Genomic DNA, 12,433 nt, shown 5'->3' on the forward strand with positions numbered 1-12,433 from the left:
TGGATGAAGATGAGCTCTAGTCTTACTTATATTGTACCACTTTTCTTCAAAATGTAAGTGGCACACTCGATAATTACGATGGGCATATTCTGCACCCATTGCTTCCAAATCCAATCTTTCACACGCATGTATCTATTGCATCTGTAAATATTATATTTGTATTGTAATTATAAATAAAAATAATACACATAAATATAAATCTAATATATATATATATGTATATACATGTATATAGAAATTTAGAAACATGAAATAATGTAAATATATATGTGCATATGTATCGAATATATTATAAATTCATGTGTTTTAGAAAATAATAAACAAAATGAAATTGTACCTGTCACGTTCCTTTGGAAACCGAAACAAGTGTCGTTTTTCCACATTATTTTTATTACATTCCTTGACAACACACCATCCGTTTGATTTCTGGGCTAACCTCTTTTCCATCCTTTATGATGTTCTTTCAAAATAATATCTGCAACACAAAGCTAAGATCAAAGTGCTTCAAGAAAATCGAAAATCTGTATAATTTTTGTACAGATAAACTATTCTCCGTAAAGAAATTCGACCTTTATCTGGTTTTTTCTGCTTTTCCTAGATACGTCGAGTCTAAGCACTTTATTGAACACTAAACTTTTTTAATTATAAGTATTCACTGAATATTTACTTATAACTAAACACATCACTTAATCACTTAATTACTTTATCACACGTATCACTTTATTATTTCTCATATAATACATACTCCTGTCACTTTCCGTTAAATGGCTATATAAATCCCTTATATGGACATCTCAACGGTGCAGACAGACAGCGACAACAAAGAGAAGAAGCGAGATGGAATATCAGTGCCCTGATTGGTTACATACCTCGCTCGCGCATGTGCAGTTCATTTTTTATCCACGGTGAAATCGTGAGAGTTGCGCTACTGTATATACTGTGACGGACAGCTATGTTAATTACAGCGCTACCAACTTTGTAACTAAAAAGAAAATTTTCGACACAGCTATCGGAACACAACCAGAATCGATCCCCTGGTGACAATGTGTTACGTATGCGACTGTACATGTGTACATGCACGATTGTTGATTGTACGTACGCGACGTTGCCATACATTACGTATACATACATACGACAGTAGAAAAATTAAATTTAACAATGTCGATAGCACTTGGAATGTGCGAAACACCCGGGTGTAACGCCGTTGCGAGTTTGCAATGTCCGACTTGCTTAAAAATCGGCATTCAGGGTTCATATTTCTGTAGCCAAGTAAGACACTTACTCCGTTACACGTTACTCCATTTTATTAGGTTAAATTAGTTATTTCGCTTTCTCAATTTAATCTTCTTCCGTCACGAATTTATAGCGTGTATTAAATTAATATCAACCGCGATATTAATTAAAATGAGGATCTAATGTTTTTAAAGTTTTTTAGCGATTCCCGAAATCTTTATTAGTCAACTTCCATTAAGAGATTCGCAAAGTTAATCATTGATTTATTATACCTAGTATTACCTAGTATTTATTACCTTATATTCTAGAATTCTTGTTGATTTTAGTTGTTGCTATCGCAATGGATAATATATATAATTTCTCCACTTAACATTTTTTATACGTAATTGGCGAGAATAGTGAAACATGATTCTACTTGGATCTTTCACAAGAGAAAATCTGGAGACATGGTAGTGTCTCAGCACTAAGCATGGCGCGAGATACTGCCGTGGTTCCTTTATGCGAACCGGCGAGTTATTATTACACTATTCATAAATGACTTGAATTTTTATCAAATATCTGAAAAAAATGCATGCACCTATGAAATTATTAGTATTATTTTTATTTTTACTTTTATTTCTGATCTGATTTTACATTTAACTGTAATGGTGATTAATGCTTTTATCACTTTATAAAGTATAGTGTTACATTTTTTCTAATAAAAACTGTTTATTAAATTAATCACACACTTAACGTAGCATTCTAATTTTCAGAATTGTTTCAAAGGTAGTTGGAAAATGCATAAAGTTATTCATCAATTGGCAAGTAAGTATTTTGTGTGTATATCATTTATTAACTCTATGATTTTTTGTGAAATGTATTACTCATTAAGTGTAATACATTTGTGCATTAGAAGGAGAAAATGGAAATAAAATGTCTGACACTTATAATCCTTGGCCTACTTACAATTATACTGGAAAATTACGGCCATACAAAAAAGAACAACGTAGAGAGGTTCCTGAGAGTATCGTTCGACCAGATTATGCCTTACATCCAGCTGGGATACCACTCAGTGAGCAAGCTGTAAAAGGTTCTGGCCAAATAAAAATTCTTGATGATGAAGAAGTCGAAGGCATGAGAGTTGCATGCAAGGTACAGTATATATGTACTCGCTGTGCTGGAATAACATGGATGCAACACAAAGAGAGAAAGAAAAAAAGAGAGAGGGAAAGGGAGGGAGTAATATTGTTGAGATTCTCATAGACTGATCGATGTCTCTGGATTTTCTTTTTTTTTTTGTTTTTTAACATATTCCAAATTGAATTTTGCATAGCTTGGTCGAGAAGTCTTGGATGAAGCTGCAAAGACATGTGACGTTGGTGTTACAACGTCTGAAATTGATAGAGTGGTACATGAAGCTTGTATTGAAAGAGATTGTTATCCATCGCCATTAAATTATTATCAGTTTCCTGCTAGCTGTTGTACTTCTGTCAATGAAGTAATTTGCCACGGTATACCTGATACCAGACCCTTGCAAGATGGCAACATTTGTAATGGTAAATAATTTGTCAATATTATATCATAATGCCACCAGGGTTGTCACAGACCTAGAAAATCTGGAAAGGTCGGGGAAAAAATATAAAACAACTTAGAATTTTGAGCTTTTTCTCACAATTCTCTTAAATGCTCTTACTTTAAAGAGTATTTATAATTTTGTAAATATATCTAACTTTTATAGTCAAAATATGGAAAAACTGTACTCTTAATAAATCATTTTTTACATATTACTGAGAGACATTACAAAGAGACACTTTTGAGATGCTCTCTTGTTCATGGGTGCTTTCCAGCAAGGACACAGTCAGACACAGTGTAATACAGTGAATCATTACATTCTTATTGTTTGCCTATGTTAAACAAGACTGAAACGATTCACTGTGTTACACAGTGTCTGACTGTGTCCTTACTGGAAAGCACCCTATTTTTTGTTTGCAACACCGTTTCTCTATAAGATTTGGAAGTTTATTGACTTCCCTTTTTATCACACAATAAACACAAAAGTTTCCACGTATTGTGTGCAGGAGCTCCTCTATTTTTTTGTTTTTTCACTACTACTTTTTGCATGTTTAGATCAATGTCAACTTATTTATATCTATTATACTTATTAGCATCAGTAGCATTAAATTATTTCAACAATAAATTAACTACTAATGGACTCTCAAAATTCAAACATTATAATCATACATAAAAGCAAGTGAAAATAAATAACTGTGTAGAGATCAGTATTAGAAATTAATTAGAAAATTATAATTATAAAATATTAAGTATGTTTACAATTTCGTTACATTTTATAAATGTGTGGCGCAATATTCGATTGAACGTTACAGCTAATTTAAATTTTAGTAAATAATCATCGTTTTTCTTGATGCTCTAGAATTCACTTAGATTGGAAACTAATAAACGGTCGTACTCCTCAAACTGTAGTAATTATAGAAGAGACGTTACCCACTACATTTGGGGAACTTATTTTGTTTTGAACGCGAGTTTCTAAACCTTTTACCTTTTTAATAATACATATCGCTGACGATGCCTGGAAATTAGTTCATCGAAATGTTTGATTGAATGTTATATCACAAGTATAACGAAATTGTAATTATATTTTACATTTTATTAATTTTATAATTACAGCACACAGATTACCTCACAGTTATTTACTCTCGCTTGCTCGTAGTTTATTGATCAATCAATCAGTTTATTGATTAAATTGCTTGTCAATTTAATTTGTAATATTACATATTTTACAGCTTCAATTTAAGGCTATATTATAACACCGACAAATAATAATCGGTGCACAGCTTGCTTGAATTGGAAATCATAAAAATTCACACAAAAATATTATTAAGATATACTAAGACCGCCTTGACTGAATAATATTTAATCCTCCTTTTGTGTGGCACTTATTTGTGTTGAATATTTCTCGATTCATTTTCTTAATGTTGTTAAAATTTAAGATTACATATTTGATATTGGTCATGGAAAATTTTCCGCTATCTGGAAAACTTTCTAAAGTTAAAGAAAATTTATTTTCTGTGGCAAACCTGATCATATAAGAAAAGTTTCTTTCTCTTAAACATACCAAAGATATCACCTAATTATTGCTTCTTTCCAGTTGATGTTACCGTATATCACAACGGTTTTCACGGAGATTTGAATGAGACCTTTTTGGTGGGTAATGTAAAACCGGAAATAAAAAAGTTAGTAGAAGTAACATATGAATGCTTGTCTAAAGCTATTGACATTGTGAAACCTGGTGAAAAATACAGAGAGATTGGTAATGTCATACAAAAGCATGCACAAGCGCATGGCTTCAGTGTGGTTCGTAGCTATTGTGGTCACGGAATCCATCGTTTATTTCATACCGCACCAAATGTACCACATTATGCTAGTAAGTAGCTTCCCCAAAGTGAAGTTAAATGTGTCCTTTCAATCAAAAAGTCATATAAACTTTATTATCTAGAAAATAAGGCAGTAGGTGTTATGAAACCTGGACACTGCTTCACAATCGAGCCAATGATATCTCAAGGCACATGGAAGGACGAAACATGGCCTGACAATTGGACTGCTGTTACACTGGACGGCCAATGGTCAGCGCAATTTGAGCATACGCTTCTAGTAACAGAGACCGGTTGTGATATTCTCACGAAACGGCTTGCAAATGACGGTAGGCCATGGTTTATAGATCACTTGTAGTAACGTTTTCTTCTTTATTTTCTTATAATGTTTAAAACAAAATTCGAACAATCGATAAGAATCTAATGTAAGTTGTCTTGTATATTTTACTAAGTACACTAACTTTCTGTTTTTGCAAATGTATAATAATAAAGAAATAAATAAAAAATAATATAATTTCCTTCCAATTTTGCATAGAGGCATTTGTTATATATATTTGCCAGTTGATGACAATTTTGAACACTATAAATTCAAAATTCATTAAGTTCTCACTCAGGCGAGAGAAAGTTAAAGATACATGCATTTCATAAACTAACAATTTGTACTTTGAGTGAAGTATATCTCGAAGTTGAAGTTGTATATATCGAAATTGTTATTGATTTACCCATTACACATATGTAACACATATGTTGCATACATATATGCCCTTGCCAAACAATGATGTGTGAACATTCAAGGCAACATGAGTAAAATTTTACAATCGTTTTCACTGCTTGTTTGTCAACGAGATAATAAACACATACGTCGCAACATATATGGTACATACACATATCTTCTAATACGGGCGCACGGATATAAATATAATTTGAAATAAATTATTAATTACAACTTACTACTAATTACACTGTACTATCTTTTTTCTAGCAATCCCATCAATTACTAATGTAATATATGTATGTGCGTTCGATAATATTTGTGTTTTCCAGCTTTCTAAGAACGCAAACGATTGCCAAACAAAATATGAGAGTCATTATCGTGCGATGTCGTATTTACATCGGGCAAAGTCGATTGCATGTCTTCAATTTCTCCATCTTCATTCTCATACTCGTACTCGATATCTATATCGTCTTTCTTTACATCACTTTGATTGTTGTCGCTTGTAGCGTAATCACTTTCGTCGGGTACTGTAATTTGTAGAGGTAACTTTTCATCATGTTGCACTTTATAACTTCGTCGGTGATGCTGCTGATTATTCTGGTTTGATTTCAATTGATTGTATTTTTGTTGTTGATCATCATCGATGTGAGACTTGTCATAATTTATTATATCATCATCATCATCATCACTACCACCACCACCACCACCATCATCATCATCATCATCATCATCATCATTATCATCAGCATCATCATCATCATCATCATCGTCATCATCATCATCATCATCATCATCATCATCGTTCTTATGATTAAGCGGCATTGATTCATCTTTCTGCATATCTTTTTTCTGTTGTTTTCGGAGCTGGCCAATAAGACGACTGTTGATGTTACCAGCAGCGGCCAGTGCGGCTAATTTTTCAGCAGTTTCCCTATTGGGAAGTGTCGTATAGAATCTTGTCGATATAGGACTATCGTCGGCCACTTTATCGAAATACTTGGTCGGATTTCTTTTATGAGTCATTTCTTCATATTCAATATTGTTTTCAGATTGTTCGTTTGCCCCATCTAAAGAATACGTAAGTTCTTCGTTGGAGCGCACATTATCATTTTGTTTACGTATGTCAAAGGAAGATTCTGAATCAAGATTATAATCTGCCGTAACACTTTCAGAAGCGTAATCTTGATCGGGTAAAATTTGCTGCTCTCGCCGCTGTAGTAACTGGTCAGTCTGTTCATCATAATTGAAGGAATGCATTTGTGGTTGAGAGAAGCTAGTTACTGCATCTGGGTCAGGTATTTGGCCGAGTTGTTGTTGAAGGATGTATTGCTGATCTAATAATCATAAGAATTTGACAAATAGCTTTTATTCTAATGTCAGTATTCTTTTGTACGGTTTACTAAGGAAGAAACTACAGTTCTAATAATTATAATTGTTAGAATCGCGTGTGTGCGCGCGTGCGTGCGTGCGTAATTTATCTCTTTTCAATCATATGCTGTTAGAAATTTTTCCTCAATAACAATATTTCGAAGTGAATATGTCTGAAATGATAAAGTCGATTACCGCTTTTACGATTCTTTTAAAAGAATTGAGCAGCCCGAAGGAATATTTTATTACGAATAGAATTGACTTTCACTTCTTACGCTGTAACAGTTCCTACTACTACAACAGTTTACTATACAACGATTTCCTCCTAAATCGGCCTAAAATATAATGTATTCCAAATAGATGCTTTACCTGTTGTATATCGTTCGGCAAGTTTAGGTGGAAAATTATTTAACAAATTGTAGAGTTGCGGAACTGATAATGGTGGCCCTGCTGGAGCAGGATGGCCTACGTGAAGGTCTGCTGGTATCTTTTGCGCTATGGCGTACGGTATCTGCGGAATTGCAGTAGAAGGAAATCCGACATGTAGAGAACTATGAAGATTCGTTTGCATTGGCATGTTTGACTGGCCAAATTGTACATTCGAATCTAGGACACTCGTATCTGACAATGAGTTCATTGGGTGATTTGCAAAGAGCTCTTTGGATTGCGGCTGAGGATTGTTAATTATAATTGAGTACAGCTTCGTTGTATCTAAATCCTGCGGTTGAAAAATAGCCGACTGAATTGTTTGCTGTTGCTTTGGAGTTACATCGTTGCTTTCTGTAACTTCATATTGATGTTGCGGCGGAATTGAGCTTGTCACTGTTCCTTGCGATGATAAACTACCGCTAACAGTGGCTAATCCAAAAGTGGTTCTTCTAGGATCTGTGCAAAAGTAATATCCATCGATGGTCATCATCTCTATCTCGACATCTTATCCAGCTCAAATAAGTATGGCTGTGTAATGTAATAAAAATTAGTACTTACTTTGTACAGGAATGTGGTAATTGAGGTCGCTTGATGGTCGATATGGTCGGTGATCCGCGGTATCTTCCAAATTGGTAGCCGTATTGTATGGCTTATCTGCTGGGCTTAAATTTGGTGCCGGAATCGTATGAATAGGTCCTTTATTGTCATCGATACCTCCTCGATGAGTAGGTGGCAAAATTACTAACTCTGGTCTGTATTCCGGACTGTATTCCGGTACCTTGTTTATAGAATATAATTCTTTAGTGGAAGCACGTTGTAACAAAATTGGCCGGTTATTCAGGGATATTGCTCGCATTGGAACTTGATTCTTCCAGCTAGTCGACAAAACGTTATATATTGGCCGACGAATTCTAAAATTGAGAATGAAATTATCGTGATGTAATAGAAAGGAAAATGCCCACAAATTCAGAACTTTTTACCTATAATTGGCGACATTGGCGTGCTTGTAAGGTACTCTCTGATGAGACAGACTACCACCAATATGAATGGTGTTTCCCATAGATATTCTTTGATTAATAGGCCAAGGTTTTTTTAATATCAATGTAGAAGCATACGATGGAGATGAAGGTCTTCTAATCTTATTCTTTGCTTCGGAAAGGCAGATACACACGGCGAGGAGCCAGCAAATCCAACTAGTTGTCTACAATTTGGTTTATACAACGTATCGAACTGATTCTCTATCTCGCTATCTCCGAAAAATTTCAACAGGAAAACTAAGAGAGATTGACTAAGAGAGAAAACTAAGAGCTATTATTTTCAAAACGCAAGTGAAAGTGAAACGATTTTTACTTTACTGCAGCATCACTATAGACTTATAGCATAAGGCTCTTTAGGCTGTGTCATCCGTACGTGTATCACGAATAAACGTACATATATACCTACACACATGTACGCGTGTCCGTAAAACCAAAGAGAAAATTACCGCAAATAGTTAGTGTACCAAATGTGGGACATTGTGCCACATTGGTACACTAAGGTTGGCGAGAAAAGCGAGCATAGTCAACTCGAAAAGCGAAAAGAAAATGTACGTGAAAATGTGAAAATTTACAGAGTCCTTGAATACTTATTATCTAATTGTATATGATTTAATATCGGATTTTTCACGTCTAATCTATTGCATCGCTGAAAAAGCTTAAATTCTTATCCACTTTCGTGGATTAACGTAAGAGAAACGTAAAATTTCTGATGAAAAAAGATGTTATGGCAATGTGCACGATAAGTGTATGTAGCATATACCATTAACAACGTGTAAAATAATTGTTATAAATAATAGTAGCTGAAAAATCGATCGAAATAAAGACTTTGCCTTTTTCAAACAATAATTACTTAAAAATTTCTATATTTTTTAAATTCGTAAGTTGATCAGTTACAAACCTGTTAGTGAAAAGTAGAAAGAGATAAAGAGAAAATAGTAATATTTATCAATGGTGAGTTAATTTTCTATGAGAAATTTATAATGTGATTAATCGAATAAGTGAATAAAGCCATAGTCGATTAAAATATGAATCTTGGTGCCTAATAATATTTTTGTGTGAATTTTACAATTTCTAGTTCAAGCTAACTGCGCGTCGTTTATTTGTCGAGCTCGAAACGCAATAGATAAACCGAAACTGAAGTAAATATAAAAATAACATCTTTCGACGTTAAAATGACGGCCTTCGACGTCAAAATGACGACAAAATGACGACAAAATAATGTAGCTTGTTACCAGGGATATGTATGTACATACATTCCTATGCTTTTCAATCTAAAAATATCAGCTTTTTCTATCCATCGTGAATAGTGCTCAATTCAAAATTTTGAATAGGGAATGCAGTTTTTCAGTCTTACTGAATTTAATACAGTTGAATCCAGTTGAATAGAAAAAAAATTTTAAATACTGGTCTTCGCTACATTCCATGATAGGTGTGTCTCTCTACCAATTTTTATCAATTATTAAATTGTTTGTCAATTTGACTCATAAGGTAAGTTTCACAACTGTCCGGAACCGATTTAATTCTCCATGAAATATATTGTAGAACACGAAAATACGTGTCTCTTAGATTTTCGTGTTTTACAACATATTTCATGGAAAATCAAATCGGTTCCGGATAGTTGTGAAACTTCCCTTGTTAATACCGAGACAGTATCGTGTCTCCGGATTGTAACATTATAGGTTTGTTCGCGTCGCAAGCTCCAACATGCTCCAACATGCTCCTACCATAGTTCCTACTCACTCTAAATGCATTGGAGTTACACTATTCACGATGGATAGAAAAAGCTGATATTTTTAGATTGAAAAGCATAGGAATGTATGTACATACATATCCCTGGTAACAAGCTACATTATTTTGTCGTCATTTTATCGTCATTTTGACGTCGAAGACCGTCATTTTAACGTCAAAAGATGTTATTTTGACGTCAGCTTGCTACCAGGGATGTACCATGCAATTCCTATAATAAATGAATAAAAATGCATTCGGAGTGAAAAAGGATTTATTTTAACATTCGCGCGAATGCGTATTTCTGAAAATCTGAATCCATTTCAATTCATAGATTGTGTTTCAAGACTACGATGAATGATTTTGTTGAAACTATGTAGAAATTATCAGCAAAAATATTATTAAGCACCAATAAAGATCCACTTTGATCGAATGTCGGCTATCTTCGCATTATTTGCGTTTTACACACATTGTTACACACAATATACGGTAATAAATATTACCGTAATAATATCAATCAAGCTCGATCTTTCGTATAATTAAGACAAATTTATTGTCCAATAGTATATATTCTAACAGGTTGAATCTTTTGTAAATATTTTTTATAATGCGCTAAAGAAATGACGTAACAGCACAACAAGTACTTCCGATGAACATGTCTAATTTTTGCACAAAATATGTATATATGTGTATATATCTTACCTTCATAATAATTTACGATCTAATCGACTGCGACATACAAAACTACACCATTCCCGTGAGAAATTGTTCGACTTTTTTTTATATATCTCGATAAAAAAACAATTTAGTTCTACACTTATAAATAATCAAGTATGAATTACACGCACGGTGATTGACCACCGAAGAAGCACACAACACGTTCTGCACACAATTAGGTCATTGTCCTTCATTTATACTCCGAACCGGCGAATGTATTATCCAAGACTAAAACTTACCTCCTACCTTATCAATCCGCAACAGTTTCTTCGGAATATAATATCCGGTATTGATATTGGGGAAAAAACAAGGTTTATCTACTTGATGGATAACGATTTTATTAATATACAATTTTGTACGATATTTAAATACACAATATTTCTTTCGTCAAGAAAACTTTATTTTCTTTCAGTATATATTCAGCATATTAAAGTATAATATACATATTAAACTACAATCGCCAAAAAGTTTTTACAACAATACATATATGTTTAAAGAAGAGAAAGCTGTAAATTTAACTGTAAATTTAACTGTAAATTTAACTGTAAATTTAACATTTATACTGGCAATAATATCAGAGGAAAATTAGAAATCCTTGGATAGAGTTTAAAGTTTAAATATATTATAAATTAAATTTAATTAGCAAACACATTACGGGAAAAAAAACTGTTCTCGAGATCGTATTTGTTAATACGAGATATTTGGTTGTGCAATGTACACGCGCGCGCGTACATTATACAAAAAAAATGATCTTCACAGAAAAAAATCTTTCTTACCATACCATATGTTTCTTACTCTTGAGACTGTGAATCGATTTGATTGAACGCATAATTTGGTCACGCTCTCGCAACGTTTCTCTCCATATTCTCGTACCATACCGGCGGACTCGCTTAGGAATGCAGTCGTTGATGCGCGCAGTAAATTAAATTGCCACGCGTGATCCAGTAACCTATATACAGGGTGTCCCATTTTAAATAATTACATTAAGATTTCTCGAAAACTATGGTAGATGCGAAAAAATGTTTCAAACAAAAGTTGTATGATTCGGAGGAGGACATAAGAAGGTACCATTGATTTGACCTTGAGTGGTGTCGCCAAGGCCAGGTCAAGGTCACATCGATTTTTTTAAATGGAACCCCCTATTTTTCATTACATTTTCTTATAGCTTAGCTCGAGAGTTTTTCAAAACACTATAATAAAATATTTTTTTATTAAGTATTTTTCGAGTTGTAAGGCTCGAAAGTTACAGTACAGTCGGCATTAGTATTACGCAAGTTGTCCGATTGAGGGCTAAAATAACCCCTTGAATGTTGTTCAGGATCATGTCCTGGATAACATTTGTCAAGATCAAGGCTATTGGAGATTATTCCTCTTATTTTCATTATTGCACTAAAAATTCATTTTTACGTAAAAACACTTACATTGTAACGGAAGCAAATTTTTTTTAACAGTGTATATAGATATAATGTGTACGATCAGAGGATATTATAAATTTCAATCCGGAAGGCATCAATGAAGCCTACTGTACTATGAAGCCTAATACCAATAGTATATGTCCTATTGATATATCAATATATAGTATATAAATTTTATATAAATATTATATTTATATTTATAGACAATCTAGAATACGCCAATTACGATATGTGTAAGATTGACGAAATGAAATTGCTTTATAAATATAAAAAGAAATCTTTACATTTTTCTCTTATTGGTGTAACGGAACTTCTTGTCTCATCCCATTCTCCGTACATGTAATTACATCGCTCGTTATTCCATTATATTGTTAAAAAAATTGAGGTTATATTACATTTAATTCCCGTGATACATACGATTATTTC

At 33.4% G+C, this 12,433-nt stretch overlaps 2 protein-coding genes across 3 annotated transcripts; one reads left to right on the forward strand and one right to left on the reverse strand.

Annotated features, from left to right (window-relative positions):
- Window positions 1–1,094: 1,094 nt before the first annotated feature.
- On the forward strand, window positions 1,095–5,092 carry LOC108723435 (methionine aminopeptidase 1). Of its 2 annotated transcripts, none has more exons than XM_018449212.1 (6): window positions 1,095–1,269; window positions 1,986–2,037; window positions 2,126–2,364; window positions 2,546–2,768; window positions 4,379–4,654; window positions 4,727–5,092. In XM_018449212.1, exons 1-6 carry the CDS (start codon window positions 1,159–1,161, stop codon window positions 4,957–4,959), a joined length of 1,134 nt encoding a protein of 377 aa, XP_018304714.1. In that variant the 5' UTR covers window positions 1,095–1,158; the 3' UTR covers window positions 4,960–5,092. The 2 variants fall into 2 exon arrangements, with proteins under 2 accessions (XP_018304714.1, XP_018304715.1); XM_018449213.1 differs by lacking the exon at window positions 1,095–1,269 and adding an exon at window positions 1,289–1,310.
- A 162-nt stretch (window positions 5,093–5,254) lies between these two features.
- LOC108723434 (uncharacterized) lies at window positions 5,255–10,804 on the reverse strand. Its single transcript, XM_018449211.1, has 6 exons — window positions 10,578–10,804; window positions 8,094–8,314; window positions 7,672–8,024; window positions 7,054–7,569; window positions 6,102–6,650; window positions 5,255–5,984 (listed from the first exon to the last, which is right to left on the reverse strand). Exons 1-6 carry the CDS (start codon window positions 10,581–10,583, stop codon window positions 5,650–5,652), a joined length of 1,980 nt encoding a protein of 659 aa, XP_018304713.1. The 5' UTR covers window positions 10,584–10,804; the 3' UTR covers window positions 5,255–5,649.
- Window positions 10,805–12,433: the final 1,629 nt, after the last annotated feature.

The sequence above is a fragment of the Mycetomoellerius zeteki genome, unplaced genomic scaffold (assembly GCF_001594055.1).
Source record: "Mycetomoellerius zeteki isolate Tzet28-1 unplaced genomic scaffold, Tzet1.0 scaffold234, whole genome shotgun sequence".
In the NCBI taxonomy this organism is placed as follows: Eukaryota; Metazoa; Arthropoda; class Insecta; order Hymenoptera; family Formicidae; genus Mycetomoellerius; species Mycetomoellerius zeteki.